Source organism: Tinamus guttatus, unplaced genomic scaffold (assembly GCF_059628265.1).
Source record: "Tinamus guttatus ecotype Peru unplaced genomic scaffold, ASM5962826v1 Tinamus_guttatus_pri_ptg000617l, whole genome shotgun sequence".
NCBI lineage: Eukaryota > Metazoa > Chordata > Aves > Tinamiformes > Tinamidae > Tinamus > Tinamus guttatus.
This window is the reverse complement of record NW_028289151.1, coordinates 92,771-119,578: the sequence shown is the minus strand read 5'-3', so window position 1 is coordinate 119,578 and position 26,808 is coordinate 92,771. Positions and strand designations below refer to the sequence as shown.

The 26,808-nt window shown below is 57.1% G+C and overlaps 3 protein-coding genes across 3 annotated transcripts in view; all 3 read left to right on the top strand.

The window, feature by feature from the left end:
* The window catches only part of WIZ (WIZ zinc finger), a 37,845-nt gene extending 36,476 nt beyond the window's left edge, over nucleotides 1-1,369 (top strand). Inside the window, exons 10-12 of the mRNA XM_088535139.1 lie at nucleotides 388-813; nucleotides 898-1,096; nucleotides 1,186-1,369. Of these exons, the coding sequence (XP_088391265.1) occupies nucleotides 388-813; nucleotides 898-1,096; nucleotides 1,186-1,345 (785 nt within the window). The 3' untranslated portion in view covers nucleotides 1,346-1,369. The remainder of the gene's footprint in view (nucleotides 1-387; nucleotides 814-897; nucleotides 1,097-1,185) is intronic.
* A 1,956-nt stretch (nucleotides 1,370-3,325) lies between these two features.
* Nucleotides 3,326-12,080, top strand: AKAP8L (A-kinase anchoring protein 8 like). Its single transcript, XM_088535132.1, has 13 exons — nucleotides 3,326-3,356; nucleotides 4,842-4,874; nucleotides 5,108-5,330; nucleotides 6,390-6,849; nucleotides 7,045-7,168; nucleotides 7,257-7,312; nucleotides 7,416-7,452; nucleotides 8,339-8,447; nucleotides 8,746-8,887; nucleotides 9,183-9,288; nucleotides 9,582-9,712; nucleotides 10,558-10,653; nucleotides 11,664-12,080. The coding sequence occupies exons 1-13, from the start codon at nucleotides 3,344-3,346 to the stop codon at nucleotides 12,078-12,080; spliced, it is 1,947 nt and encodes a 648-aa protein (XP_088391258.1). The 5' UTR covers nucleotides 3,326-3,343.
* Nucleotides 12,081-12,898: 818 nt separating this feature from the next.
* AKAP8 (A-kinase anchoring protein 8) lies at nucleotides 12,899-26,476 on the top strand. Its single transcript, XM_088535129.1, has 13 exons — nucleotides 12,899-12,996; nucleotides 15,459-15,497; nucleotides 15,831-15,863; nucleotides 17,076-17,361; nucleotides 17,941-18,538; nucleotides 19,004-19,145; nucleotides 19,432-19,479; nucleotides 21,256-21,352; nucleotides 21,818-21,959; nucleotides 22,487-22,580; nucleotides 23,344-23,474; nucleotides 23,943-24,038; nucleotides 25,788-26,476. The coding sequence occupies exons 1-13, from the start codon at nucleotides 12,978-12,980 to the stop codon at nucleotides 26,457-26,459; spliced, it is 2,397 nt and encodes a 798-aa protein (XP_088391255.1). The 5' UTR covers nucleotides 12,899-12,977; the 3' UTR covers nucleotides 26,460-26,476.
* The last annotated feature ends 332 nt before the right edge of the window (nucleotides 26,477-26,808 follow it).

Sequence of the window (26,808 nt, the reverse complement as noted above, 5' to 3'; positions counted from 1 at the left end):
TCTGGAGTGGGAGGAAAGGCCGTGTGTCCTGATCCTGTTGGGAATGAGGCCTCTGGAGGCTCTGGAGTGGGATTTGGGAATGAGGGTGACAGCGGGCTGAACATGCGGGAAGGAGCACCCGGCTCCTCCGTGTCCTCCCCAGCCCCAAAAGGGGGTCAGTGCCCGCACGGAGGCCGAAAAGGCGACGAGGACGGAGCCATCGGGAGCCTCCGGATCCCGGCGTCGCCTTGGGGGAGGCCCGAGCGGGTGCTGCGTCCCCAAAGGGCGTTTGCGGGGCCACGCGGTGGCATCGGGGACACGCGGTGTCATCGGGGCCGCGCGGCGGCATCAGGGCCACGCGGTGTCATCGGCGCCGCTCACGGGCTGTCCCCGCCGTGTCCCCCGCAGCCGGCGAGGCCTGCTGCGAGCTGTGCGGCCTCTACTTCGAGAACCGCAAGGCGCTGGCGAGCCACGCGCGCGCCCACCTGCGCCAGTTCGGCGTCACCGAGTGGTGCGTCAACGGCTCCCCCATCGAGACGCTCCGCGAGTGGATCCGCCACCGGCCCCAGAAGGCCGGCGCCTACCGCAGCTACATCCAGGGCGGCCGCCCCTTCGCCAAGAAGTTCCGCAACGCCGCCCGCGAGCCCGACGGCGCCCGCCGCCTGCCCCTGGCCCTGCACGCCGCCGGCTCCGGCGTGGCGCTGCTGGCCAAGGGCCTGGCCGAGCTGGAGCCCGGGAAGCTCCTGGACGGAGCGCCGGGCGAGCGGGCGGCCGTGGCGGCGCCGCTGGCGCTGGTCAAGCTGGAGGAGCAGCAGCAGCGCCCCAATATCCACAGTGAGTTATTGGATAGCGCCCCAAAATCCGGGGCTTTCCCCCCCTTTTCAGGGGCTCATCCCGGCGCTTTCTCCGGCCCCGCAGAGTTCGAGCGGCGCCAGGGGCGGCCCCTGGACGCTCCCCTGCGGCGCGAGGACGACGCGGCGGCCGCTTTCCCGCAGAAGCTGGAGGAGCCGCGGCCGCCGCCGGCGCCCCGCGTGCGCCCCGTGCCCGCCCTCGTGCCCCGGCCGCCCCAGACCTCCCTGGTGAAATTCGTGGGCAACATCTACACCCTCAAGTGCAGGTAACGGCGTCCCCGGCTTCCCGCTCCGCATGGGGAAAAAACCCCCCGGATTCGGGCACCTCGCTTTTTCCGGCCTCTCCTCCCCGCAGGTTCTGCGAGGTGGAATTCCAAGGGCCCCTTTCCATCCAAGAGGAATGGGTCCGGCACCTGCAGCGCCACATCCTGGAGATGAATTTCGCCAAAGCGGATCCGCTGCGGGCCGAGCCGCCCGCTCCGGAGGCTCCCGCCGCCGTGGCCGAAGCCCAGTGAAAACCAACCCCGCGCTTTTCCCCCCGTCCTCTTCCGTCGCCTCCATCCTTCCTCCTCATCCCAGCCGGCTCCGGAGCTTCCCCGGCTTTTTTCCCCCACCGCTCCGCCAGCAACCGGAGAGGGCATCCAGGGATACTTATCCCCTAGCCCTTTCCAAGCCACAAGCACTACACGGAAGGAGCCGGATCGCCGGAGCCGGCGTTCCCGGAGGTTAGAGGACTCGGAGGCTCCGGGGGGAAAAATAAAAAGGAGCCGGAGGCGCCTCCTTTGGCGCCTGTTGAATCCAAAGACTTTCAGCAACGGGGAGGGACGATCCACTGGGATTGGGGGGTGGTTAATAGGGGGTGTTTTTCATTTTTTTTTTTTTTTCCCTGGATTTTTCCGCACAGCGGGAAAAGGGAAGCGACGCCGGGCTCTAGCGCCGGTGGAAATCCGGCTTTGCCGGAGGCGCCGCTGAATTTTCCGGTTTAGTTCCCGGGAGCGGCGCGGTGCCGCCTGCGCTCCGGCTTGCATGTTCACCCCCTTCCCAAATTCTTGCATATCCCAAAATTGGGACAAAGACAAACATAAAAGCGCCGCTTCCCTTCTTCCCATTCGGATTGCAAAGCCCCAGGGCAAATCCCACGGGAATGGCGGAAATCCAGCGCCTTCTTCCCGGCTCCGGACCCGCCGCGGCGCCAGGATTCCCCCCCGTTGCTTTTTTTCCCCCCTTTCCCTGCGTTTTCCTTTTTTCCCCTCACCTTTTTTTAACTCTAGTTTCGGGTAGGACTAAGGAGCGATGGATTTTCTTCGGAGGCTCCGGCTTCGGAGCGGGCTCGGAGGGAATTTCCCTTTTAACTGTAATTTTTGTTGGTTTTTCTCACTCTTGTCATTTCTACCCCCTCCTTTTTGTCACTTCTTTCCTCCTTGTTTCTTTCCCCACTTTTTTTCGTCGCCTCTTTTCCCCATTTTTTGGTCATTTTCACCCTTTTTTTGTCATTTCTCCTCCTTTTTTTTTGTCATTTCTTCCCGTTTTTTGTTACTTTTCCCTTCTTTGTTGTTTCCCCTTCCCTTCTCTTGTCATTTCTTTCTCCTTTGTCTTTTCTTCCTCCCTCCTTTTTTTTGTCCGTTTCCCCCTATTTTTTTTTCATTTTTGTTCATTTTTTTTCTTTTTTTTATTGTTATTTTCGTTCTTTTTTTGTTTGTTTGTTTTTTTGCATCGGGCATATTCTGGTTCTTGATGTACCCGGGAATATGTACATTAGATTAAACTCTTCTGGAATCGGAAAGGGGGCTCCTTGCACACGCGTGTGCCCGGATTGGGGGGTCAGGGACAGCCCCGTTGCACACGCGTGTCCCGTGGCGGGGGGACACGGGGCAGCCCCGTTGCACGCGCGCGTGCCCGGGCGCGGCCACGTGGGGGCGCGCGCGCCACGCAGCCCTCGCGGGGGCGGAGCCTCCCCGGCCGCAGCCAATGGTTGCGGCGGGGGGCGGGGCTACGAGGCACACCCCCCCGCCCCCCCCCAGTGCTTCGCTTTCCCGCCAAGTGTGTCCCTCCTGGCTGCCCGTAGAGGGGCGGCGAGGGGCCGCCGTTTGCAGCGAGGCGAGGCGGGGCTGCCACGCCATTGGGCCCGTCCTCTCCCGGTTGGCCAATCAAAGAGCACCGTAGCGGCGGCACCGCCCTCTCGCGAGCTGACAGCGGTTTCATCCAATCAGTGCTAGGCTCCACCGGCGCTATCAAGGAGTCAGCGGGCTTTCAGCCAATGAGCAGCCAGCGCCCGTGCGCCTGCCCTCCCTTGGGTGCCGGCGCTGATTGACACCTCAGACGGCCTATGGAATGCGACAACCGCACTGATCGACGGCCGCCTCAGCCAATGAGCCGCGCGGGCCCTTGGCACGGGGCGGGCGCAGCGGCTCCCAGGCGGCCAATGGGGGCGCGGGAGGCGGCGCGGCCGGGGGGGCGGGGCGCGGGCGCCGCCGTTACCGTGTGGCGCGGGCGGAGGCGGCGGCGCCGCCATCATGAGCTACCCGGGTGAGGGGCGGCGGGACAAGATGGCGGCGGGCGGGAGCGCCGAGGCGGGAGGGCGGCGGCCACCGCCGCGACGGAGCCACCGGCCGCGTCGCCCCGGGAGGCGCCCGGGGCTGCCCGGGCACCCGCGGTTCCTCGGCCCGTCCCGGGGCCTTCCGGCCCCGCGTGGGCCCTCCCGGGTGAGCCCGGGGTATCGGGAGCGCTCGAGGCCGGGCCCTTCCCCCCCGGCCTTTTCCCTTTGGGCTCCGTCATTCCCGAAATCCCTCCTCTAAACCGCTACCTCCCCCCCGCAACTCTCCTTCGTTCCAGGGAATCCCAGGAAAACAGGTGCCCCCCCGCCCCGGCTTTTCCCCTTTGGAGCCTTCCAAGCCTTGGCCGACGCCTCCACCAAAGCTCCAATTTTCCCACCAAAAGCCTCCCTTCCAATCCCTATGGAAAAGCGCCCCCCGAATCCTCCCCCGGGTGCCCCCGAAAGCCCCTCTTGGAGTCAGGAGATTCCCAGGAATCCCGACACATCCCAAGGCTGAGCCCCCTCAGCCTGTTCCCTTTGGTCCCTTCCCAATCGTTCCTCAAATCCCCCCTCAAAGCCTTTCCCGTTGCCCCAAAGGGCCCTTCACGGCCCCGCGACCTTCACCGGAGCCGGGAAGCTCTGGGAGCGACGTCCCCTCTGCCAAGGAAAAACGTGGCACGGGTGCCTGGAGCTTTCCCAAGCTTCTCTCGCATTTATTTATTTTAATCTGCCCGCAATTCCAATTTTCTCCGTTCATTGGAGCTCTGCCGCTTCTCTTCCTGGCTCGAGAGCGGCATCCGGGCTCACCGGCTCCGCGGCGTGTCCGGATGATGCGGAATGAAGGAAAACGGCAGCTTTCCGAGGCGCTTCTGTCTTGGAAAGGGGTAGGGGGAATATCTGGGGATATCCATGGAGGGAATTCCCGAAGGGCAGAGGCCGCTGTTTGGATTTGCCGGGATGGGACCGGCGCGCTCGGTTCAACCGACGCGTTACCGTTTGCTTCGGAGCGGATGTGGATGCGACGAGGCTGGAAGCGTCCCAGAATCCCGGAGCAGGCGGGATGGGAATGCCGAGGAGGCGCTGGGACCTATTCCCGAGTCTCCAGCAATTCCCGCTTTCCCGCCAAGGTCGGGACGCGCGTTGGGCCGGAGCTCGGATCCCTGGCGCATCCATTGCTCTTCCCGCCGGCGCCGAAATCCTCCCCCTTCCCAGATGGCTTTTTATGGCCAGGAACTTCCTGAAATAAAACCCTGTTTTGGGGATTTTTTTGCACCATCTGCACGAGGACGTCGCTCTTCTGGTGACAACATCCCACTCGTCATCGCCACGGCGACGCTACAGCCGCTCCGTCCGACTGTTGGCGTCGACCCTCGTGGACCGCGGGGGTGTCCGGGTGACAGAGGACTCTCTCCGCCTGAAAACGTCAGGATTTTGCTACACTCGGCCCTGATTGCTCTTTTTTTCTGCTCTTTTTCTAGGTTATGGAGACTGGAACTCCGGGTCGAACCGAGGCAAGTCCCTTAAAAAATCTTGGGGCGTTTTCTGCCAAATTAATGGTGGATTTTCCACGTCGCGGCGCTTTCCTGAGGCCGGTGACGAGCCACCCGTGTCACTGATGTCACCCGAGAGGCTCTTCGCTGTCCTACATGTGCACCTACAATTTTGCCTATAAATTCAGCCTTAGACATATGTCAAATTGCAGAATGGGGAAGAAAAATGCCCTTTTTTTTTTTTTTCCTTCCAGGTTATGAGGGATACAATTATGGCTACGGCTACGGCCAGGATAACTCGGGCAACTACGGCTACGGCAACGTGGCCGCCTCCAACTCCTGGGAAATGGCCAACTCGGACGTGGACATGAATCCCGACGGCGCCGACGTGGGGAAGATGAACCAGCGCCTGGATATGGGATCGCACCTGGATGCGGACGCGATGCAGGGAGGCCCCTACGGCTCCGGCGGAGACAGGTGGGCGCAGGGAGGCTCGGGAATATCCGCATTCCCGGATATCCTGTTTTCCTGCTTGCTGGAGTCATCCCTGCCTTATTTTTTGGCTCGTCCAGTCTCATTTTTAAGCATTTTCCCATATTCCAGCTCAAGTGAGCACCTAGAATTGCCTCAGTTGCCTTTTTTCCTTTTTCCTTCATGGTATTATGAGGATTTACACAACATTTTGCAATAAAACCCCCAAACTTCAGCGCTTAGAGCGCAGCATTCCCTGCCGTGCCTGAAATTATTTGGCTGCTCTCAGGAAAATGGCCCTAACGAGGCCCCATTTTTCCCTGTTGTCAGGACTCAACTTTTGGAGCAGCGTTAAGGAAAAAAAGGGGCCTCTTCACATTGGATCCAAGTGCAAATTATTAGATTTAGGGACCCCCTTCAGTCACTTTAGTGCCTTTTTTATAGCTGGTGTCGTAGTAAACGGCCCAATCTACAGCACAGTTCTGGCCTGGTTGAGCTTTGTGAGCGTTTAGTGCTAATAAAGAGCCCAGAACCTTCCTATATATTAACTTTTGCGGTGAATTTTTAACCAGGATTCGCTTTTTATGAAGGATAGTTAGTTATTCCATATTTTTTTTAAAAAATTGGGAGCTTCCCAGCTTTGCCGCTCGAGCTGGCGCTCGGCTCTTCCGTGTTTTGCTGCGACAGATGGTGGCAGAGTAGCAGTTTTGCCTCTCGGAAAAGGCAGGGAAAACCCCAAATCCCCGCTCCGTGCAGGCAATAAAACGGCTGTGAGAGGAAATATCTAATTTGGGGAGTGTTATCCCTGTTTCCCAGTAGGAAAATGGGGCTGCTCCACCTTTCAGCTGCTCGGGATAACCGGATCATGGTTTTTTTGGTTTTAATGACTGATTTTATAGTGTGTTTTGTTGTGTATCGAGCTGGAGCGACTTGTTTCCGAGCCTGGATTTGGCTTTGCTGCTTTCCCACCTCTTGAGTCCCTGGGGACGCTCCGGGGTTGGTTTTGGGTCCAAATGGCTGCGGTTTGGGGCCGTTGGGGCCCGTCCTCACGTGCCGCCCTCGCAGGTTCGACTCGTACGAGCCCTACGAGCCGCGGTCGTCGCTGGCCGAGCGCGAGCTCTACCGCTCCGGCTACGACTACGGCGACGCCGAGCGCGACAACGACGGCGCCTACGAGGGCCCCTACGACGGCTACTACCGCCGGGACCAGTACCAGAACCGAGCGCGGGACAACTACGGCCAGCGGGGCCAGAACTGGGCCAGGGACGGGCGCAATCACCGGCCCGCGACGGCCCCGTACGCCGGCCGCGTGGGCAACCAGTGGAACGAGCCGCACGCCGGGGGCGCCCGGGGCTACGGCCCGCCCGGCTCCTCTCGCCTCCCGTCCCTCTTCTCCCACAACATTCTCCCCGAACTCAACATGTTCCAGGGAATGCGGGGCTTCTCCGGGAACATGCGCTTTGGAGGAGGCATGATGAAGCAGCGGATGAGGAGGAACTGGAAAATGTGGGACGCGGACTTTAAAGTAAGTTTAACCCCCGGTTAGCATGAGCAGACCCCAATATTTCCCCTTGGCCCCACACATCTTGCTGCAAAATACACCTAGGAAGCAGTAATAATGTTTTAATTCCCCAAAAAGCTGATTTTTTTAAAAGGAAGGAGAAGCCAGGGTCTCTGAAACACCCTCTCGTGGGGCTTAAACTTGTCTCTCCCCTCCCAGCTGCAAAAAAAGAAGCTCAAAAAGGACCCCACGGCCAAGAAGCGGAAGCAAACCAACAGCTCGGACGAACCCGACAGCAAGGCAGCCAAAACCGACGGCTCCGACAACTCCGATTCGGATAACGGTGGGTCCAGGGCGGCCCCGCGGCCGGTTTTCCTTTCGGGATGCGTCTCCCGGCTTTAACGCGGCGGTAAATCCCCTGCTCCTTTCAGAGGAGGGAACCGAAGGCGAATCGGGAGAGAAAGAGGAGAAGGAAGGTTCCAGAGGTGTAAGTGACTCCCCAAAACCTCGCGGGCGCGTGGCCCGCTTGCCCACGGGCCTTAGTTTTCCGGCTCTAGGACGGGCTTAACTTCCTGCTGTTGCATTTTTAGGAAGGGGAGGATGACGAAGGAAAAGATGGGGAGAAAGGTGAGTTTCCGCTTCCGCGCGTGGCGCCTCCGGGAAAGAGAGCGGAGGCTCCGTTCGTTCGTGCGCCGGAGTCCCGTGCGGAGCAAAAACGACTCAAGGACCCTGTGGCGTCCGGAATTCCTGGAGCACATAAATCCCTTGGGTTTATTCGGGCTCCTCCAGGGAAGCCGCTGGCCTCTCCGGGCTCGTTGCGCCTTGAGAGCCGAGTTGAGCTTCGTTTCGAGGGGTGTTTTGGTGTCCCCAAGTCCCCCGGGAGCAGCTCGGCCGCCGCGTCCGCGTTCGCTCGCGTGAATCCCGTCCTTTGTGTCTGCTCAGGGATAAGGAAATGCTGTAAAAGCCCTAGGGAGGAGCTGGAGCCCTTGCTCGAGGTAGGTCAGCCCTTTGGTGAAGCTTCTAGCCCGGGGCTTGAGGGAAACCAGGTTCAACCGCTCGCTGTGCCGTAGGCTTGGTTTTTTTGGGGGTAAGTCCATGGAAATAGGAGGAGCCTCCCGGCTTATCCGGGCTGTCCTAATTCATTGCCGGGTTTTCATTTGAGGCCTGGCAGATCCGCGTGGTTGTGTCTTGAAGTCAAAGTTGTCGCTAACGAAACCCTTCTAAAACCAGAAGCAGAAAATGAGGGTCTGGGAAACCACGTGTGTTTTTTATCCGGTGGTCCCAGGGCAGCTTTTTCTGGAAAGTCAGGCCAGGGATGGATGGAACCTCCGCAGGAATCGGAGGTGACCCCTGAATTGCCCATTGGGAGCCGCTTCTCCCGCTGCATCCGGAATCCGAGGGCTTTCCGGATCGGTCGGGCCGCCTCGACTAAGCTGGTTGAGGGGGAAATTCTCTTGGATCAGGTGGTGGCCTCACGTAGCGCCCTGAAATCCGCCCTGCTTTAAACACTTAGGTGCTTTAACAATTCAAGAAGAGATCAGTCAAATCAAACGCAAATTGCAGGAGGGCAAGAAAACCCAAGAGCGGCAAAAGAAGAGGCATCGCGACCGCATGGTGGAAAGGTAACGGGGCCTTGGTTTGGTTCCTGGGTGTCCTGGGTTGTCCCCACCGTGGTATTTGATGTAGTCCTTGACACTGACCCTGGAGGTCCATCCACACCTGCCCGCGCTTGGAAAAGCGGGTAGATAAAGCTGGGAAAGCTCTAGGAAACATCCCGTGATGGTTCCAAGGCTTGGAGCCCTCCAGAGTGGCTTATTTTAATTGTAGACCCTCAAAAAATAGCTCTAGCGAGTAAAAAAAGTGGAGCTGAAACGGGTCGGTGTGAAAACGGCGGCCGTTCGCGTCCCGCTGTCCCGACAGGATCCAGTTTGTCTGTTCCTTGTGCAAATACCGGACCTTCTACGACGACGAGATGAGCAGCCACCTGGAGAGCAAGTTCCATAAGGAGCACTTCAAGTTTGTTGGGATGAAGCTGCCCCAGCAAACGGCCGAGTTCCTCCAGGTGAGGCTCTTGGTTAAGTTTCTGTCCTTTATGTTTTATTCATGACCTTTTTCCTCTTATTTTGATTAATCTGTTTATTTATGGGGATGCTGCAAAGCCCCTTGAGCTCCCCCTCTGAACAACCACATGGAAACCCCTAAAAGGTGGAGGAAAATCGGATGTGGACGTGTCGGAGCTGCCGTCTTCCTTCCAAGCTCGCTCCACCTCCATGGTTTTCTTGGCGTAATAGTGGGAAATAAAAAGAGAATGTAGCAGGGAGGGGAAAAGAAGTTCACAACAAACCTTCCTCGTGCAGGAATACGTCGCCAACAAAACTAGGAAAACGGAAGAGCGGCGTCGAGCCATCGAGGACATTAACGCGGTCATTCAGCAGATCTACAGGGACCAGGATCTGACACAGGGTAGGAGTTAAGATCGGTCTTCCATAAGGTCTTCTTGGCCCCAAAACTTTCCTCCACGTGAATAACACGCGCGGAAGGAGTCGGATGTTGCCGAAGGGGAAAACCGAGCGGATATTTGAGCGTGCCGTGGTTTGCCTGAGGTTAATACCCAGATTTGCTCCAGTCCGTTGGGTTCTTGGCTCTTTTTGATGCAGGTGGAAGAGTTGAGGAGTTTGGGCTCGCGCTGAGCTCCGACACGATGGAGTTGCCGGAATTCCGTTCCGCTTAACGCCGCTCTCGTCTTCCTTTCCCAGATGTTGGCATGGAGCATTTCATTAAGAAGGTGGAGGCCGCTCACTGCGCCGCTTGCGACCTCTTCATCCCCATGCAATACGGCATCATCCAGAAACACCTCAAGTCCCTCGACCACAACCACAACCGCAGGGTGAGCACGCGGGCCGCCTTTTCCCAACGATGGGAATCCCCTTTCCATGGGCTTGTAGGATTCGGCCGCAGTAGCGGAGCCGGAGTGGCCGTTTGGAGGCTCTTCGTGGTTCATGGCAGAGGGAGACCTGAAACGGGCAGGAATTTTATTCATCACCCTCTGGGCTTGGGAATTGCTCTCCACCCTGCTTAACGTTGCCCGCTTTTGCATCCCGGGAAGTTTAATCCGTGCAAAATCCCCGTGTGGAAGCGCCGCTCATCCCAGTGTGGACGCGAGATCCGGTGGCTCCTACGCTCTTCCTTAGCCATCTCCTAATATTCCGGCTTTCCCGCTTGCAGGAAAATCATGTCTTAGGTACAAATAAACTTCATCACAGTCAGGTGATCCAACGGAGGGTTTTTATTCAGTCACTTAGAGGCAGCAGCTCTTTTATTTTTAAAATGCACCTTTTGCCACGTAGATCTTGTAGACATTTGGCCGTAGCAGCGTTGAACGGATTTTGGCACCGTCTCTGTCACCGTTCAGCTCCCCTTTGGGCTTTACCTGGTGGCACGAACAGAACCTTTAAATATTAGTGCCCAGAGCTGAAATAACCGCATTTGTGGGACCGAGTTTTAATCCCTGTTTCCCTGTTGGGCTGTTACTCCCCTTTCCAGAGCTCTTCAAGACTGCAGATTCCCCCAATCCATTATTTTACCGCTCACCTGAGTGCCAAAACGTGCTCTGTGCAGGTGCCGTCGTTGCCCATCTGCAACTTTTGAGACATAACAGCCCTAATTACCTAATTACCAGTAAGTTAATCGAGGAGCAAGACCTAATTGTGCCTCTTTCCCACTCCCATCCAGGCCATGATGGAGCAGTCCAAGAGGTCATCGCTCGTTGTTGCCAGGAGTATCCTCAACAACAAACTCATCAGCAAGAAGCTGGAGCGTTACCTGAAGGTGGGTGCTCTGCAGAACTGCTCAGCGTTGGCCCTCGTTGGCTCTCGTGGGTCTTCGTTGGCCCTCGTGGGCCCTCGTTGGCCCTCGTGGGCCCTCGTTGGCCCTCGTGGGTCTTCGTTGGCCCTCGTGGGTCTTCGTTGGCCCTCGTTGGCCCTCGTTGGCCCTCGTGGGTCTTCATTGGCGCTCGTGGGCCCTCGTGGGTCTTCATTGGCGCTCGTGGGCCCTCGTGGGTCTTCATTGGCGCTCGTGGGCCCTCGTGGGTCTTCGTTGGCCCTCGTGGGCCCTCGTGGGTCTTCGTTGGCCCTCGTTGGCTCTCGTGGGTCTTCGTGGGTCTTCGTTGGCCCTCGTGGGCCCTCGTTGGCCCTCGTGGGCCTTCGTTGGCCCTCGTGGGCCCTCGTTGGCCCTCGTGGGTCTTCGTTGGCCCTCGTTGGCTCTCGTGGGTCTTCGTTGGCTCTCGTGGGTCTTTGTTGTCTCTCGTGGGTCTTCGTTGGCCCTCGTTGGCCCTCGTGGGTCTTCGTTGGCCCTTGTTGGCTCTCGTGGGTCTTTGTTGGCCCTCGTTGGCCCTTGTGGGTCTTTGTTGGCCCTCGTTGGCCCTCGTGGGTCTTCGTTGGCCCTCGTGGGTCTTCTTTGGCCCTCGTTGGCTCTCGTGGGTCTTTCTTGGCCCTCCTGGGTCTTTCTTGGCCCTCGTTGGCCCTCGTGGGTCTTCGTTGGCCCTCGTTGGCCCTCGTGGGTCTTTGTTGGCCCTCGTGGGTCTTCGTTGGCCCTCGTTGGCTGTCGTTGGCCAAAACTCAAGGAAACTCCAGGTTTTTCAGTGCCACGTCACTCGCTGGTGGGTCAATATGGTCTGTGTTTGCCAGCATTCAAAAAGACTTAAAACCCCCCCAATTTTTGGTGCCGTTATCTCCTGTCCTGCTGAGCGACGTTGAAGCCGAGCTTCTCCGTTGTGTCGGAATGTGGCTTTTGTGTCCCTAGCGTGAATCCCTCAAGCGACTGTTCTTCCCTTCTTGCAGGGAGAGAATCCCTTCACGGACGACCCTGAGGAAAAAGAGGAGCACGAGGAAGGAGAAGGAGGCACCGTCGGGAACGCGGAGGAAGGAACGGCGGAAGAAGGCGCCGATGACAACAAGGAGGAGGAGGGAAACCGGGAGGAGGAAACCGCGGAGGACGGAAACAAGGAGCGCGAGGAGAACCTGGAAGCAGAAGGAGCCGAAGACGAGGGCGAACAAGAGGCGACAGGGACAGAGACGGAGGCGCAAACGCTGCCGGAGCTGGATCCGGACCGCGCGGAAGACGCGGATAACGCGGAGGAAGAGCCCCCGCAAGCCGAGGAGTCGCTCCCCGAGGAAGAGGAGCAGGAATTGGGCGAGGACGACGAGGAAGGCAGCCCCGAGGCCGGGGCCGCGCCGGAGGACGAGTCTCCCGAGTAGATTCCGGGGCCGCCCGGCCCTCCCGTCCGTTTTCCGTTGTTCTTTTTCCGTTGGTGGTGTTGTTTTTTTAACATAACTGTACCTGTGAATCTTCCTAGCACGTGTTTTGGGTTCTCATTCTACTAAACCCACGTAGGCGGCGGACGCCTTTATCTGTAAAGTGATTTTGGGGGGCTCCGGGGGGCCTCGATTCTTTTTATTTTATTTTTCCGTTTTTTCATCTTGTTACGCGCCGAATGTTCATTTTTCGTGGCCGCGTTTTGTGCTGTTCTCTGTTTCTAGAAGGTTTTGGGGTGGAAAAAAATCCTTTCTGGTGCCTTCTGGCCTTCCATGCTGGGAGTTGTGAGAAAAAGATGCCCCTTTTTGAGGAAAAAAAAGGGGGAAACGGTCAATTTCTGCTCGTAGCAGGTTCTTTTGGGTGCCCTCAAGGGTAATGGGGTCGTGGCCGGGGTCAAGGGTCACGGTGGGGGTCAAGGCTATGGGGGGGGTCATGGCCTGGCGTTAAGGTCACCCCTGGGGGGGTCACCGAGTTGGGGACAGGAGGGGTCAGAGGTCAGGGCGGGGTCAGCGGCCGCCAATGGCCTCTGGCCTGGACTCTCCTAGCCGCCCCGCCCTCCTCGACTGCCGTCCAATGAGCGTGGCGCAGCGCCGTGATGGACAGGGGGAGCCGCGCCGCGTTGCCCAATGGGAGAGCGGGAAGCGCGGCGGGGAGGCGGGGCCGTGCCCGGCGGGTGGGGGGGCGAGCGCGGCCAATGAACGGGCGGCCGGCGGGGGGGCGGGGCTTTTGGAGGGCGGCCAATAGCGGGGGGCTCCGTGGGCGGGAGGTGGCGGCGGGCGCCGCGCGCCTGCGCACTGGGCGCCCGGGCGAGCAGTGCGGCGGCGGCGGCGGAGGGAGACATGGATCAGGGATACGGGGGTAGGTGCGGGGCGGCACCGGAACCGGAACCGGCACCGGCGCCGTCCGAATCCCTCTCCCGCCGCCGCCGCCGCCCCCCCCGACGCGGGGGGTGGGGGGGGGGTGTGCGCGGCGCGGGGGGGAGGGGGCGCCCAGCCTCCTGCGGGAGGCGCTAGTCCCGCCTCCCGTGTGGCGGCGGCGCCGCCCATTGGCCGCGCGGCGCGTCCCTCAGCGCGACGGCGCCGCCGATTGGTCGGGGGGGGGGGGCGGCCGTTGGCCGTTCCCCGCCGTGCGCGGTGGCCCGGGGCGGGGGGAGGGGGAGGAACGGAAAAGGGGGAGGGGGGGGAAGAAGGGGGTCCCCCCCCCCGTCTCCCCCCGCCCCATTTCGGGGAGGGGGCGGAAATGGAGCCGGGCCCATTTCTGAAGACGACACAAAATGGCGGCCGCGCGGCCCCTCCCCCTTCAGCCCCGTCCCGCTCCCCCCCCCCCCCGCCGCTCCCGTTGGCGATGGGGGGGGACCCCCCCCCCCCGCGATCGTTAACGTTGCTCTGAGGGAGAGGAGCTGCCGTCCCCGCTGCTTCCCCCCGAACAGGGGGGGAAAAACACCCCCGAGCCCCCCAAATCCTTGGAAATCGCCCCAAAATTCGCCAGCGTTCGGGAGCGGATGGAGCCGCGGCCGCAGCCTCTCCCTGGCGACCCCCTTGCTCTGCCGTCCACCTCGGAGGGGTTTAAAGGGCCCTTCCCGCACAGCCCGAAGCTCTTCCCGCATCCCTCATGCGAAAAGGTGGGAAAAGAAGGAAAAAACAGCGATGAGAGCCGCTCGACCCTGCAAATGCTGCCAAAATGATGGGAAAAGCGCTGGTTTTGGGTGCTCGAGCGTCGCGGGGCTGCCTCGGCTTCCCGGGAGTTGCGGCCGCCGAAGTGAAAGCGAAACGTGGGAATTGGGACGTGTTCCCGCAACGTGGGAATTGGGACGTGTTCCCGCAGCGCCTTCATCCCCGCCGGAATTTGGCGGCTCGGCTGTGTCCCCGGTAGCTTCGCGTCCCGCGTTGAAGCTCCTGCAAGTGCAAAACATCCCTTAAATCCGTCTGGGAAGCGCTCCCGGAGGCACAGACCCGGCGCAGACGGAAAACTGGATCCTGTCCCCTTTCCCTTGCGGACACCTGCGGGTTTTGAGGCTTTTTTCTGCCCAAATTTCAACCTTCGGGCCAATCCGGAGGGGCGATTTGGGCCTCACACTTCAAATTTTCCCCAATTTTGGGGGTTAAAGACACCCCCAAGACACATTTGTTTTGTATTTATCACTGCAGAGGAGGATTTTCTCTGCCTGGCCGAGCTCAAACCACGAACTTTGGGTCAAAAACATGTTTTTTTGGCTCTCAACTGTATTTTTTAGCCTATGATGTATTTTTTAGCCCCAATGAAGCGTGGACATCTGCTTCCGAGCTTGTTGCCTGTTCACCTATAGAGCGTTTAGTCTCCACTAAATAGGGTGATAAATCACAGTTTAAAAGTGGATCAACCTTGGATAAACTGGCTCCAAAAAGTTTGCATTTCAGCCTGCAAAAGTTACTTTTTTTGCCTGTTTCTGGCTTCTTCTAAACTTATATTTAGCTAGCGAAAAAAAAAAAAGATATCTTAAAGAAATCATATTAAGTTTTAAATCCTCTCGCTTTTGCAAAGTCCAGTGTGTGTTTTGGTGTCGATGAGGTTATAAATTGTGAGGGATTTTTTCTATTTCTCATGTGTTTTTACAAATAACCGGGCACGGAAGCATCGGCCTCTGTGTCCCCTCTCTTTGTAATTCCTTCCGTGTCTCCGGGATTGTGGGATTCCCTCGGAGCATCCTTTGCATCCCCGTGGATAGGCCTGGTTCATAGAGGTGATTTAAGGGCTTAGCAGAGGACAAGCTTTGTTCTCCCTCGGATAACGCTCTTTGTCGAAACCAGCGGGAGGACTCGGATTCTGGGCAATTCCAGCTTTCAGGAATCGTTTCCTGCTGTTCAGCACCCTCTTGAATCGCCTTGATCTTCTCTGCATGCTTTTTTGGTGCTCAAACATAGAATTTTTAGCAGCAAACGCAGCCATCCTGGGAAAAAGCAGCTTCTGGTGTAGCAGCATCTCTCCTCAGTGCCTCCAGGTCTGTGTTTTGCCAGAGTTTGATGGTTGTTCCCGTCTTCGCTGGATGTAGCAGCATCAAATACGTTTAAAAAATGATATTTTCCTCTCTGGAAACGCACCATGATTTTTAATCCTCTGCCTCCAAGCTCCTTGTTGCATTTTAGCCTGATTAAACCCAAATTTAATACAGAGTGCCTCTCCCGAACAGCAGCGAGCCCAATTCCGAAATTTATGGATTTTAGAGTCCATTAACAGAAGAAACTAAATTCTGAATTTGCTAAATTTGCTATAGCACCATAGATAACTGGGGAAAACACCCAATCTTTATAATAACTCTTTTTTTGCTTTCTTTTTTATTGCAGGCTATGGCACCTGGAGTACTGGAACCACCAATACTCAAGGTAAACTGCATATATGTATTTATACAAAACAACCCTGAGAGTTTTATTTTATTTGCCAGTTGGAATTATTTGCCAGTTTAAAGCTGCAGCGATCAGTTTGGAGAATCAAAAGTGCTGCAAAGTGTTAAAAATATTTATTGTATCCATATCATTTTCATAAGTAATGAAAATACTGGCTGGAAATACTGGCTTCTTCCTATCCCAACCCATGCAGAAGGGCACAGAACGTTTCCAGGTGTTGCCTGGAGCTGTGTGTGTTTAATCGTGAGCTTGTGACTTTGATGCTTTATTGCTTTTAATGCTGAAATGCTCCTTTTTTTGTCCCCCTTTAAGGTTCCTACGCGACAAATGCGACGAACTGGCAAGGTAGGTGTCAAACGATCGACCCCCCGAGCAGCTTCCAAGATATTCTCTATTATTTCAACCTCGCTCCACGATCCCAAGTGTTTTGTTTTCCCGAACTTTGCCCTGCCTAGAAGCCAACTTCCTCGTCAAATTAACCCGCAAATTAGCAAAAGTTCGTTTGTCTTAGGTTGCTTCTGTGAGCTGGGATAGGCAAACGTGGGCCTTAATAAAATAATCCGGATTTATACGTTGCAAAGCCAAGGTTTGCCCTGCTCACACCTCCATAACCCGTTGTTTGCGTTTCTCTAACGAGCCCTCCCTCTCAGAGCAACCCTTCGTTAATTAGCTACAATTTGAATCAGGACGACTGCTTGGGCCTATTTTTAATGCCTTTCCTGGAGCTAATGCCTTGAATCCTTTAGGAAATAGCATTTTTTGGGCCTCGTGGTGAAAAATCCAACGTTGCACCACACATCGGGCTGTCGATTCCAACCTCCCGAGTTGAGTCGCGTAAAAATGAGGTTTTTTTTTTTAGTTTCTTCTCCCATTATTTGTCTCTTTGTAAAGCCCAGGAGCCCAAGGCCAGGGCTTAACCGCCCTCTTGTGCAAACACAACAGAAAGGCGGTCCCTGCTCCGCAGAACCTACAGGCTGAATTGAAAACAACAGTCGCCAGATGGAAACAGGCGGAAGAGGGGGGAAAACACAAAGACAACGAGGCAACAGGCACAATAGGCAGCGGTCGGGCAGTGTTAACTGTTGGCGATTTTATTGTAGGCTCTGTGGACATGAGGAATGTTCTTATTTCTTGTCGCTTTGGTTTTTCTGGTTAAAAAAACATCTTCTGGTTCTGTTTTTTTCTGGTTACGGGGTTAAAATTACCCCGTAACTTCAGTCATCGGGGCTGGCTACGTCCTTAGGCACCCAGTAGAGCGACTCTTGTCACTTTATTTGGTGGTTCAGGTCATGGAGGTGGCTTGGGCTGGCAGAATCCATCAATGGATGCTGAGTTCCTTCCAAAATCCATCCTGGGACCGATAACCTGCATTTCCCAGTGCTTTAAATCATTGGAAAGACCTTGAACGTTGAGGGTTGGGGTTGAGGAAGAAATTTCTGTCATCTTCCATCCTAGGAACCGGATTTCCTTTAGGGAGCAGAGCCCTGGTAGCACCCAAAGCTTCCAGAACCTGCGTTTTTATGCCGTTTCCCTTATTTTTCCCCCTTTTTTTGCCAGGCTACGAAGGCTATGACTACTACAACACCCAAACCACGGCGGCCAACACGGCGGCCACCTACAACTACGGCGCCGCCGCCACCTCCAGCTCCTGGGAGACGCCGAAAGCTTCCGACATGGGCATGGGCGCCGACGTCAACGCCGGGATGTCCGTGGCGCCCTACGGCGCCGACGCGGGCGCCGCCGAGAACTCCGACTCCATCATCGCCAAAATCAACCAGCGCTTGGACATGCTGTCCAAGGAGGGCAGCGGCGGAGCGGCCGAGGGCATGGAAGACCAGGAGAGGTGACTGTTACGACTGTATTTTTATAATAAAAATGTCTGTTTGGTCACTGCAGCCTCTGATTAATCAGCTCTGACTCCCTCAGTGGGCCTCAGCGTTGGCTGTTGAGAAAAGGAGTTTGGCAGCAAAACGTTGCTCCTTTTTCATCTCTCCTGAATATTTTATTTTTTATTTTGTATGTAATTCTACACATCAGGCATTAAAACCCACTTCCATCATCGATTAACTTCCTGCATTTTTACCAATTCTTTATTTACATTTTTTATTTACATTTTTTTTATTTACATCTTTTAAATACCTTTTCACACGCACATTTGCGGGTCTTCGTCTTGTCTTTCTCTGCCATTTGATGCTCATTGCTTTTCCTCAGCCCAGAGGCTGTCAATATTTGTGCAAAAACTCCCCTTTTCTGGTTGTTTGAGTTGTTTTTTCCAAGTTTTTTGAGTCTAGGGAAAAAGCGGCGTGGAAAAAAAGCGGTCAGAAAGCAAGGTTGAGAAAAATGTAATTTTCCAGCTAAGACCGTGGGGATTGTGCTCCAAAATGGGTTGTTTTTTTAGCCGTTGACTGTTGTCTCCGTGCAGCTCTTTCAGGTTCGACTCCTTCGACTCGTACGACTCGAGGTCCTCCATGAACGACCGCGACCTGTACCGCTCCGGCTACGACTACGGCGACGCCGCGGGCGAGCGCGGCGATTCCTTCGGGAGCCAGTTCGACGGGCGCCGCGAGCAGCCGCGCAACCGGGCCGGCGCCTACGGCCTGGCGCGGGGCCGGGGCCAGAACCGGGGCCAGAACCGGGGCCGGGGCGGCGCCTACAGCCGCGGCGAGCACTTCATGCCCTCGTCGAGCTCGGAGCGCCTGTCGGCGCGCTGGAATGAGTTGAACTACATGGGCGGGCGCGGGATGGGGGGCGCCGGGCCCAACCGGCTGCCTTCCCTCTTCTCCCAAGCCCTCGTTCCCGACTACGGAGATTACGGCGACTACGGAGATTACGGCGACTACGGAGACTACGGCGACTACGGCGATTACGGCGATTATGGGGACTATGGAGACTATGACTATGGCATGATGGGCATGTCGGGCATGGGAATGGGGCGCTACGGCAACGTGCCGTACGGAATGGGGCGGCAGCGGAACAGGGACAGAGCCAACACGATGCCCTGGCACATGAACACGCTGGCGGTAAGTCCTCGCCGGCGCCGGATCGCTCCTTAAAATGCCCATTTTTGCTCCTGCAATCACAAATTTTGCGTTTTCCTCCCGCGATCGGCCTCGGTGCCAAGTTTTCCTGTTAATCTGTAGAATTCGGGGTTGTTTTTTGGGGAGGGGAAGCACTAATCTGCTTCAAGTTGCTTCCACCGCTGAAAAAAAACTAGCTTCTTGCAGGCAGAGCCTGCGTGCGCTTACCTGTTTTTATTTGTGCAAATTTTAGGGCTCTGAAAGCTTCAAATTCGGCTCTGGAGGGTGGTGGGATGAAAAATTGTCAATTCAATGCAATAATAAGCAAGGAGCAAATCCTTGTTTTACCTGGATATGCATCCCTTGGAACCCTCACTGTTTGGGGAGGTGGAGCAGAGGACTGGGATATTCTGCCAAGTCCTTCCGTACTCGGAGCGGATCAAAATGCCCGTTTTTTCCTGCTTCTAGCCCAAAAGGAGAGGCTTCCGCAACCGTTCGGGCGGGCGATCGGATAGCGAAGGAGGGCGCAAGCGGAAACAGTCCCAGAGCGGCGACGAGCCCGACAGCAAACAGGCCAAGACCGACAGCGAAGGGGACGACACCGAGAACGGTACGTGCCCCTCTTCACCCTCCCATATTCGTCATTTCTGCGTTTTTATGGTCGTCTTTTATGGTCTGGGACAAAAGGAACCCTCGAGGTGTCAGATTAATGACAGTTTGCAGCGGCGGCTGGCGGGCAAGGAGAAAACAGCGGGCGATTGCATGTCCTTGCTAGGATTCCGTGTCCATTTTTCCAGTCTTTGGGAACTTCCTGGATACCAGCAGGGTCCCTTGTGCTTTTAGGTGGGCGCAAACACTTCCCCCCGGCACTAAAGAGCTTTTTTATTTCTGTGCAGCAGATGAGGGCGAAGGAGAGGAAAAATCGGGAGATGAAGCCGACAAAGGTGTAAGTAACTTTAATTATTATCACTTATGGCAAACACGGGAGTGTTTAAGCACTTTGCTTCCTTGGTGGTGTCCCAAGCTGGATTTCTAAAACGCCCGCGAAGGAGGGTCAATCCAGTGGGAAGTGACAGCAGCGCCCTTTCCTTCTTGTTTTCCAGGAGAAATGGGAATCGTGGCGCTCTTGGCAAAGGAAGGTAGGGCGGCTCCCGCGGCGCGCAGGCCTCCTGTGAACCCGGGTGCTCCGAGCCGGTTTGCTTTTGCCTTTTGGCACCACCTTGAGTTTTTCTTTGCCTTTTTCCTCCTCAAAATACGATGCAGCTCCCGTGAGGCTGTTCACCAGGGCTCCGTTGCGGTGCCTTTTGGTGCTCTTTTGCACCTGGGCTTCTTCACACAGACACTTGGTGCCCGTACGAACGGACGGGGAAAGAGGGAATATTGGCCGTAGTGGCAGTTCATCTTCCTGCCCTGTTCGGAGGAGGTTTTTGGGAAGAGCAGGTCTAGCCATGGGGCAGAAAGGCACCCAAATTGGCCTAACCCGAGTCGCTTTGGCTGGTGACTTCCCAGCATGCCAAACCCTGTGAGTTTTTCCCCCAATATATGGGGCTATATCCAATTTTATTGGTTATTTAAAACCTGCCTGGGCTAGAGTAGCTGGAAGCACTTCAGCTCCTTTTGGATTTAATGGAGTTTCGGATGAGATCGTGTCCCGCTCGGCGGCGTTGTGCGCAGAGGGGACGCTGCCCCTCTCGTTTGCTTTTAGGGGCAAAAAACCTTGGCCTGGACGGCGTTGCTCCTGTTCTCTTTCCCCTTTTGGGCCTTTGCTGTAAAGATTCATCCTCTTCTAGGATTTCCCCAACTCTTGAGCTCCCTCGAATCCCCCGTGCCAAACGGAGGAGCTCGGAAAAGCCGACACGGAGCCGGGCGCGCCGAGTTCCTGCTCCGTTTTCAGTTGAGGCCGCGGCAACCCCAGGCCTATTTTGCCTTTACGGAGCGGCTTGGGGGAAGAGCATGTGCTAATTCTCGGGATCGCAACCGAGGTGTAGCTGGATGTTCCGTTTTTGTTGAAGCCTCCCTCTGATAACCAGGTCTTGACCTTCAGTGGAAGTTGTGGTCCCTGCGCTCCTTCACCTGAAGACCTTGCAGGTGAATTATTCCCCGAGCGTGTTTTGCGAGGCCGAGAGACCTCGGACCCCGGTACTCACCGCTTCCTACCCTAAAATATCACAGGGATTAAGGCTGGCTAAATCCCTGCTTTTTTTCCCCTGTAATTATCCCAGCTTTGGGGAAGGCAGCGCAAGGAGAGCTAAAACTCTCCTGAAGAAGCAGAACTGCTGCTCAGGCACTAAAAACATTTGCTGCCTTTTATTACTTAACTTTCCTAAGTAGCTTTTTTCAGCCCCGTGGAAAAAAAAAAGCGGAAAAAGAGGAAGAGAGCACAGGGAGAAATAAAAGCTCCTCCCGAGGAAGCGAAAGAGAGAGGTCTCTCGTGACTGCTCTTTCCATTAACGGCGCGTCTCGATGCTGCCCACCAAGGTTTAAGCTATTGTGGGAACTGGAGGGAGTTGGAGGAAGGTGCTTTGGTGCCGGAGAGGCCGCTGCTTAGCGGTGCTCCCGAAGCCGATTCGTGGGAGGGAGGGAAAAGCGGAAGAACTGCCGGAAAACTGGGAGAAGTTTCGGCTTCCCCGAGCCCGGGGGTGAATAGGAAACTCCCAAAATCCCTCGGCCAGCGAAGGACGAGCTGCGAGGCAGCAACTCTGATATTTTGTTTTCCCCAGCCTCCGGAGACGGCTGCGAAGACGACGACGACGAAGTGAAGAAGAAGAGGGAGAAGCAGCGGAGGAGAGACCGGATGCGCGACCGGGCGATGGACAGGTAGGAGGAAGGCCGAGCCCGCTCCCTCGCCTGCTTCCCGCTGCAATATTTGACTGGTCCTTATAATATTTAGCTAGAATATTCCCTTGGTGCAGATGTGGGAGAAGTCTGAAGGGCCGGAGGATGGTGGTTTGGGTCTCTGTGTGCCAATTTGGTCCTTTTTGGGGGGTCTTTTTTCCCCTTTTTGGTGTTTTCTGACCCCTCTGAAACAAGAATAAAACAGGTTTTCCAAGGAGCTTTGAACTGATCTCTCACTCTGCTGTAGTGTCACCTCCTCTTGTTTAATCCGATGCTGTTTAATCCCTGGAGGTTCCAGAGTTATTCCAGAGGCACCAAGTAAAATGTATAATCCGAGCAGAACAGCATTGTGAATCTGGAGCTGAAAGGGGGGAAAAAAGTGGTGGGTAGAAAAGTGAATTAAAAATTGAACTCATTCCTGATTTCCCGTACGATGGCTCTGTCCAGGATCCAGTTTGCCTGCTCCGTGTGCAAGTTCCGCAGTTTTGAGGAAGATGAAATCCAGAAGCATCTACAGAGCAAATTCCACAAGGAGACCCTGCGGTACATCGGTACCAAACTCCCGGACAAAACCGTGGAGTTTCTGCAGGTAAACGGGGCTGGTTTCGCCTTCCTGTGGCTTTTTTTGTGCGTCTTTTGAGCCATTTTGGGGTTTTTTCCACTCACAGGAGGGTTCGAGTGCAGCTCATGTCACTCAATGACGTCAGATAACGGCACGTGCTGTCGAGCAAATAACTATTCCCAAATTGAATCCAAGCAGAAAAGCAGGAATTAATAGTCCGTGGATTTTCTTCCCTGTGCCCAGCTGTGTTGATGATGGGAGAGAGAAGGGCTGGGGCTTTTTCCTTCCCGGATGAGTGTTTGGGTGGGGGAAAGTGCCACCGTTTGAGCACTTTGTGGCACTCCTCAAAAATACGACCCCACTGGTGCCAAGGATTAAGCTCCCAAAGGCTCCGAGCTCGCTTCCCGCTTGGATCTTTCAGGCTCTTGCTACGGTAGAGAGGACAGGGCCAAAAAACCCCCCGTGGATCATCATTAATTAACTAAGCGCAATCATTTTTGTGGGTTTTGGGTGGAGATCTCGTTTCCCTTCTGTGATGTCCCCTCCCTCTCCAGGAATACATCGTCAACAGGAATAAGAAAATCGAGAAGCGGCGTCAGGAGCTCACGGAGAAGGAGGGTCCGAAGCAGAAGCCGGATCCGTTTAAGGGTAAGGAGCCGGTGGATGAGCTAAAAAACAGGGAAAATGCGGAAGGGAGCTCCGTGCTGCAAGGAACAGGCAGGTAACTGCAGAATTACCCGTTGACCTTGAGCTGCAAAGAGGATGTTCAGTTCAGCTGCATCCCAGGGCATCTCCTGGTGGTGACAGCAGCTTTTGGAAGCGCTGAGGTTGATCCATGCGGGCTTGGGCGGGAAGAGGGATGAGGAAAAATCCACCTCAGCTTGGTCAAAGCACCAGTCTCCTCCATTCCGTACCCCTCAGCGATGGAAGGACGTTTGGACCACGTCTGGGAGGTCCTGTCTTAATAAGGGTAATTAATTAAGCCAATCATCACTCCAAAATGAGCACTTGGGCTTTTAGGTGGGGGATATGAGCCCATGTGGAAAAAAGGAGCTCAATCCTGAACCCAAGGGGTCCCCAAACTGTTTTTGAAATCCATGACCTTTAAATTGGATAAGGACAGGCTGGTTTCAAGAGGGCCAAAGGAAAACAGGGGTCAGTCCCCACTTTTACCTCGGATAAGCTGATTTCTTCGGAGCGTGGGCTCCTCTTCAGCCTCTCTCCCTTCGTGCTGCCTTAAGAGCAGAATTGCCCATTTATCTGCTCTTAAAATAAGATACAGGGGGTTTGCCCCCAAGGGGAAGGCAGGAACGGCGAGGAACGCGGGCGCTGGCGGAGCGCCAGCGACGGAGGGAGTTTTGGGGAGCGGAACGGGGCCGGAATGGGCGCTCAGCCCTCGCGTTTGCCGCAGGGATCGGCCAGGAGCACTTCTTCAAGAAGATCGAGGCCGCGCACTGCATGGCCTGCGACATGCTCATCCCTGCGCAGACCCACCTGCTGCAGCGGCACCTGCGATCGGCCGACCACAACCGGAACCGCAGGGTAAGCGCCGCCACGGGCTCCCCTTCCCGACCGGAGCGTGGAATCCCGAGGGCCTCGGGAAGGGGGGAACAGCAGCAGCAGCGGGAGAAGCCCACGAGGGTTGTCCTGTCTTGTCCCCATCCATGCCGGTGACAGGGCGAGCTCCGTTTGGGGCAGAAACAAGCAATTTCTGCAGCGTAGCCTCCATCTCCGCTGTCGTGGAGCGTGTTGACCCATGCCTTGCCCTCGGAATAGCGCTCCTGGACACTTTTCCAGTGAGGATCGCTGGATATTGGGGCAACGTTCCCACTGATGCTGCTAAAACCCATTTTTTCCCCCAGGGGGCAAAACGCTGGTGCCCCTTGCCCTTCACATCCTGCTTAGGGAAACTGCCTAGAGGGGGAAATGGGAGGGAATAGAGCCAAATCCCGGTGGGAATTCCTCCTCCTCCAGCCTATCCCGCTAACCCCCGTGTCGCTCCGCTTCCAGATGGCCGCCGAGCAGTTCAAGAAGACGAGTCTGCACGTGGCCAAGAGCGTCCTCAACAACAAGCACATTGTCAAAATGCTGGAGAAGTACCTCAAGGTGAGCGAGCGGCGGCGCCGGGAAGCGCCGGAGCGCCCGGAACGCGGCCGCAGGATGAGATCTCGGCTCTGGATCCTTCGCAGCTCCAGGCGGTTTAGCAGCTTCTCGCCTTGCTCCGTTACGAAACCGTCCAAACGGGGACGGCATTTAACATGAAAAAAGGGGCCAAAGTAGCCCAAAGCCTCGGGCAGCGGCCCGGCTGGGCCCGTGGTAGCCACCGGTCGAGTCCCACCGGACTCGAACGGGACTCGGGAAAAGCTCCCGGGTCCCCCGACCCCGCGTCCGAGCGCGTCGAAGCCGCGAGCGAAGGGGGCGTCCGAGTCACCCCCCGCTCCGAAACGCTCCCGTTGGCCCTCCCCGCTCCTCTCCCCGCGAGCTCGGAGCCGGGAAGCGGCGCAGAACCGGGATGGGAGCCGGGAGCCGGCCCGTCGGCACTGCCGAACCGGCGCCCGAGGAAGAGGCGCCGCTCGGAACGGCAGGAAGAAGCCGGAAGGGAAGCGCGGAGCGCTCAGCCGCTCCGCGCGGAAGCGCCGCCGAGCGAGCGGGAAAGCGGCCGGTTTTCCCAGCCCGTTCCCGCCGCCGTCGCTCTGCCCTTGCCCGGATCTCCCGGAGGGAAAGAAGGGACCCGCTCAAGTGCCCCTCCGTCTACCCCCGCCAGGGTCCTGCCTCGTGAGCGACGGTGGCAAAGGCCGCAAATGCGTCGGCACCGGGGCCAGCCCGACCTCTGTCCCGAAGGAGAGCTTCGACCCCGCCGCGGGCTCCGGGCCCGTTCCCAGGTGCAAAACCAGGCTGGAAAGGGGTGGAGGAAAGCTGAGGATTTGCAGGTAATGCCAGAGCCGCCTCGCCAGAAAAAAAAAAAACCAAAATAACTTAAAAACTGCCCAAAACCGCACGCGCTCCCGGCACCCTGCGGCTGCCGGGGCCGCCGGCGCGGGGAGGGCCGAGGCCGCCGGCGCCAAGAGCCGCTTTCACGCGCGGACGTCGTTTCCGCCCCCATTTTCCCCTTTTAAGTTAATTTTAACCGGCGCTAACGTGGCTCCGGCTCGCCGAGGTCTGAGCTTGACGGTTTTCCCCCAAACGGCCGCGGAAAAAGCGGCCGGAGAAGACGTGGCGGCGATCCCGACCTCGGAGCCGGCGCGGGGCCGGGAGGGCAGCGCGAAGGGGGAAAAACCCATGGAGGAAGAGGAGGAGGAGGAGGAGGAGGAATTCTCCTGGCCTCTGGCACGGCCCCGTTGGGGACAATCCGGCCCCGTTGGGGACAATCCGGCCCCGTTGGGGACAATCCGGCCCCATTGGGAACAATCCGGCCCCGCTGGGGACAATCCGGCCCCATTGGGAACAATCCGGTCCCGCTGGGGACATTCCGGCCCCGCTGGGGACAATCCCGCCGCTCCGGGCCGCCCGCGATCCGTGCGATCCACGGAGCAGGCCAGGCGCCGCGGGAAGGGCCGGAGCCGCTCGTCACCCTCGGCGCCGACAACCTTGCGTCGCCTCCTCCGCGCGCGGGTCTCGCTCTCCGCGGAAACGGCGCTCGGAAAAGCCTGGAAGCTGCCGGGAGCGGCCGGTTGAGGGCTCCTCAATGCACATTTTTGTCATTGCTGTTTCTTGCCGTGTTTAGCCCCAGGGCGCTCCTCGACGCAGGCGGCGCCGGATTCCCGGCGTGGAGAGCTCCGGCGCGGACGGAATCGCTCGCTCCGTCCTTCCCGCCCGTGACTCTTCCTCTCTCTTCCTCCCCTCTCTTCCCGGCAGGGCGAGGATCCCTTCACGGACGAGATCGGCGACCAGGACGTGGAGGAAACGGAGCCTTCGGAAGGCGGCGGCGGCGCCGAAGGGACGAGCGACGGCACCGCCGCACCGGAGCCCGCGGAAAGCGGATCGGCGCCCGCCGGCGAAGCGGCGCCGCCGGAATCGGGAGACGCTTCCGGAGAATTACCCGGAGAGTTATCCAAAGGGGAAGAGTTCCTTAAGCACGTTGGGGACCAGGATCGCCCCAAGCAGCTGCTGATGCCCCCGTTCCTGCAAGACGAAGACGAGCAGATGGAAGAGGAGGACGCGGAGGCGGCGCCCGCGGGAGCGCCGGAGCCTTCGGAAGCACCGGAGCCTTCGGAAGCGCCGGGGCCCTCGGAAGCACCGGAGCCTTCGGAAGAGCTGGAGCCCTCGGAAGCACCGGAGCCCTCGGAAGCGGCCGCGGGGGAGAGCCCGGAGGAGCCGCCGGCCCATTCGGAAGCTCCGCAGGAAGCAGCGGATTCGCCGGAGAGGAAAACCGAGGGCCAAGAGGCCAAAGAGGAGGAAGAAGAGGAGGAAGAGGAGGAGGAAGCAGCCGCGGGCCAGGCGGCACCGGCCGCGTGCGGCGAGCAGGAGGAAGAGGAGGAGGAAGAGGAAGAGGAGGATTCGCCAGGAGCTGCCGAGCAGCAGGAGTAACTCGGCAAACGCCTGCGTGAAGGTGACCGCTTAATCCTAGTTTTGAAATTTGAATCCTAGTTTTGAAATTTGAATCCTAGTTTTGAAATTTGAATCCTAGTTTTGAAATTTGAATCCTAGTTTTGAAATTTGAATCCTAGTTTTGAAATTCGAATCCTAGTTTTGAAATTTGAATCATAACTTTGAAAATTTAATCAGAATTTTGAAATTTGAATTCAACCCAAACTCAAAGTTATGATTCAAACCCAAAATTCATACGAGTTTCGTCCCGTCTTATCAAATACGAGACCTCCCCCCACAGCGGCCGGGCGTTCCCGCTCCGTAAAAACCCGTTTTGCTCCGCTTCCAA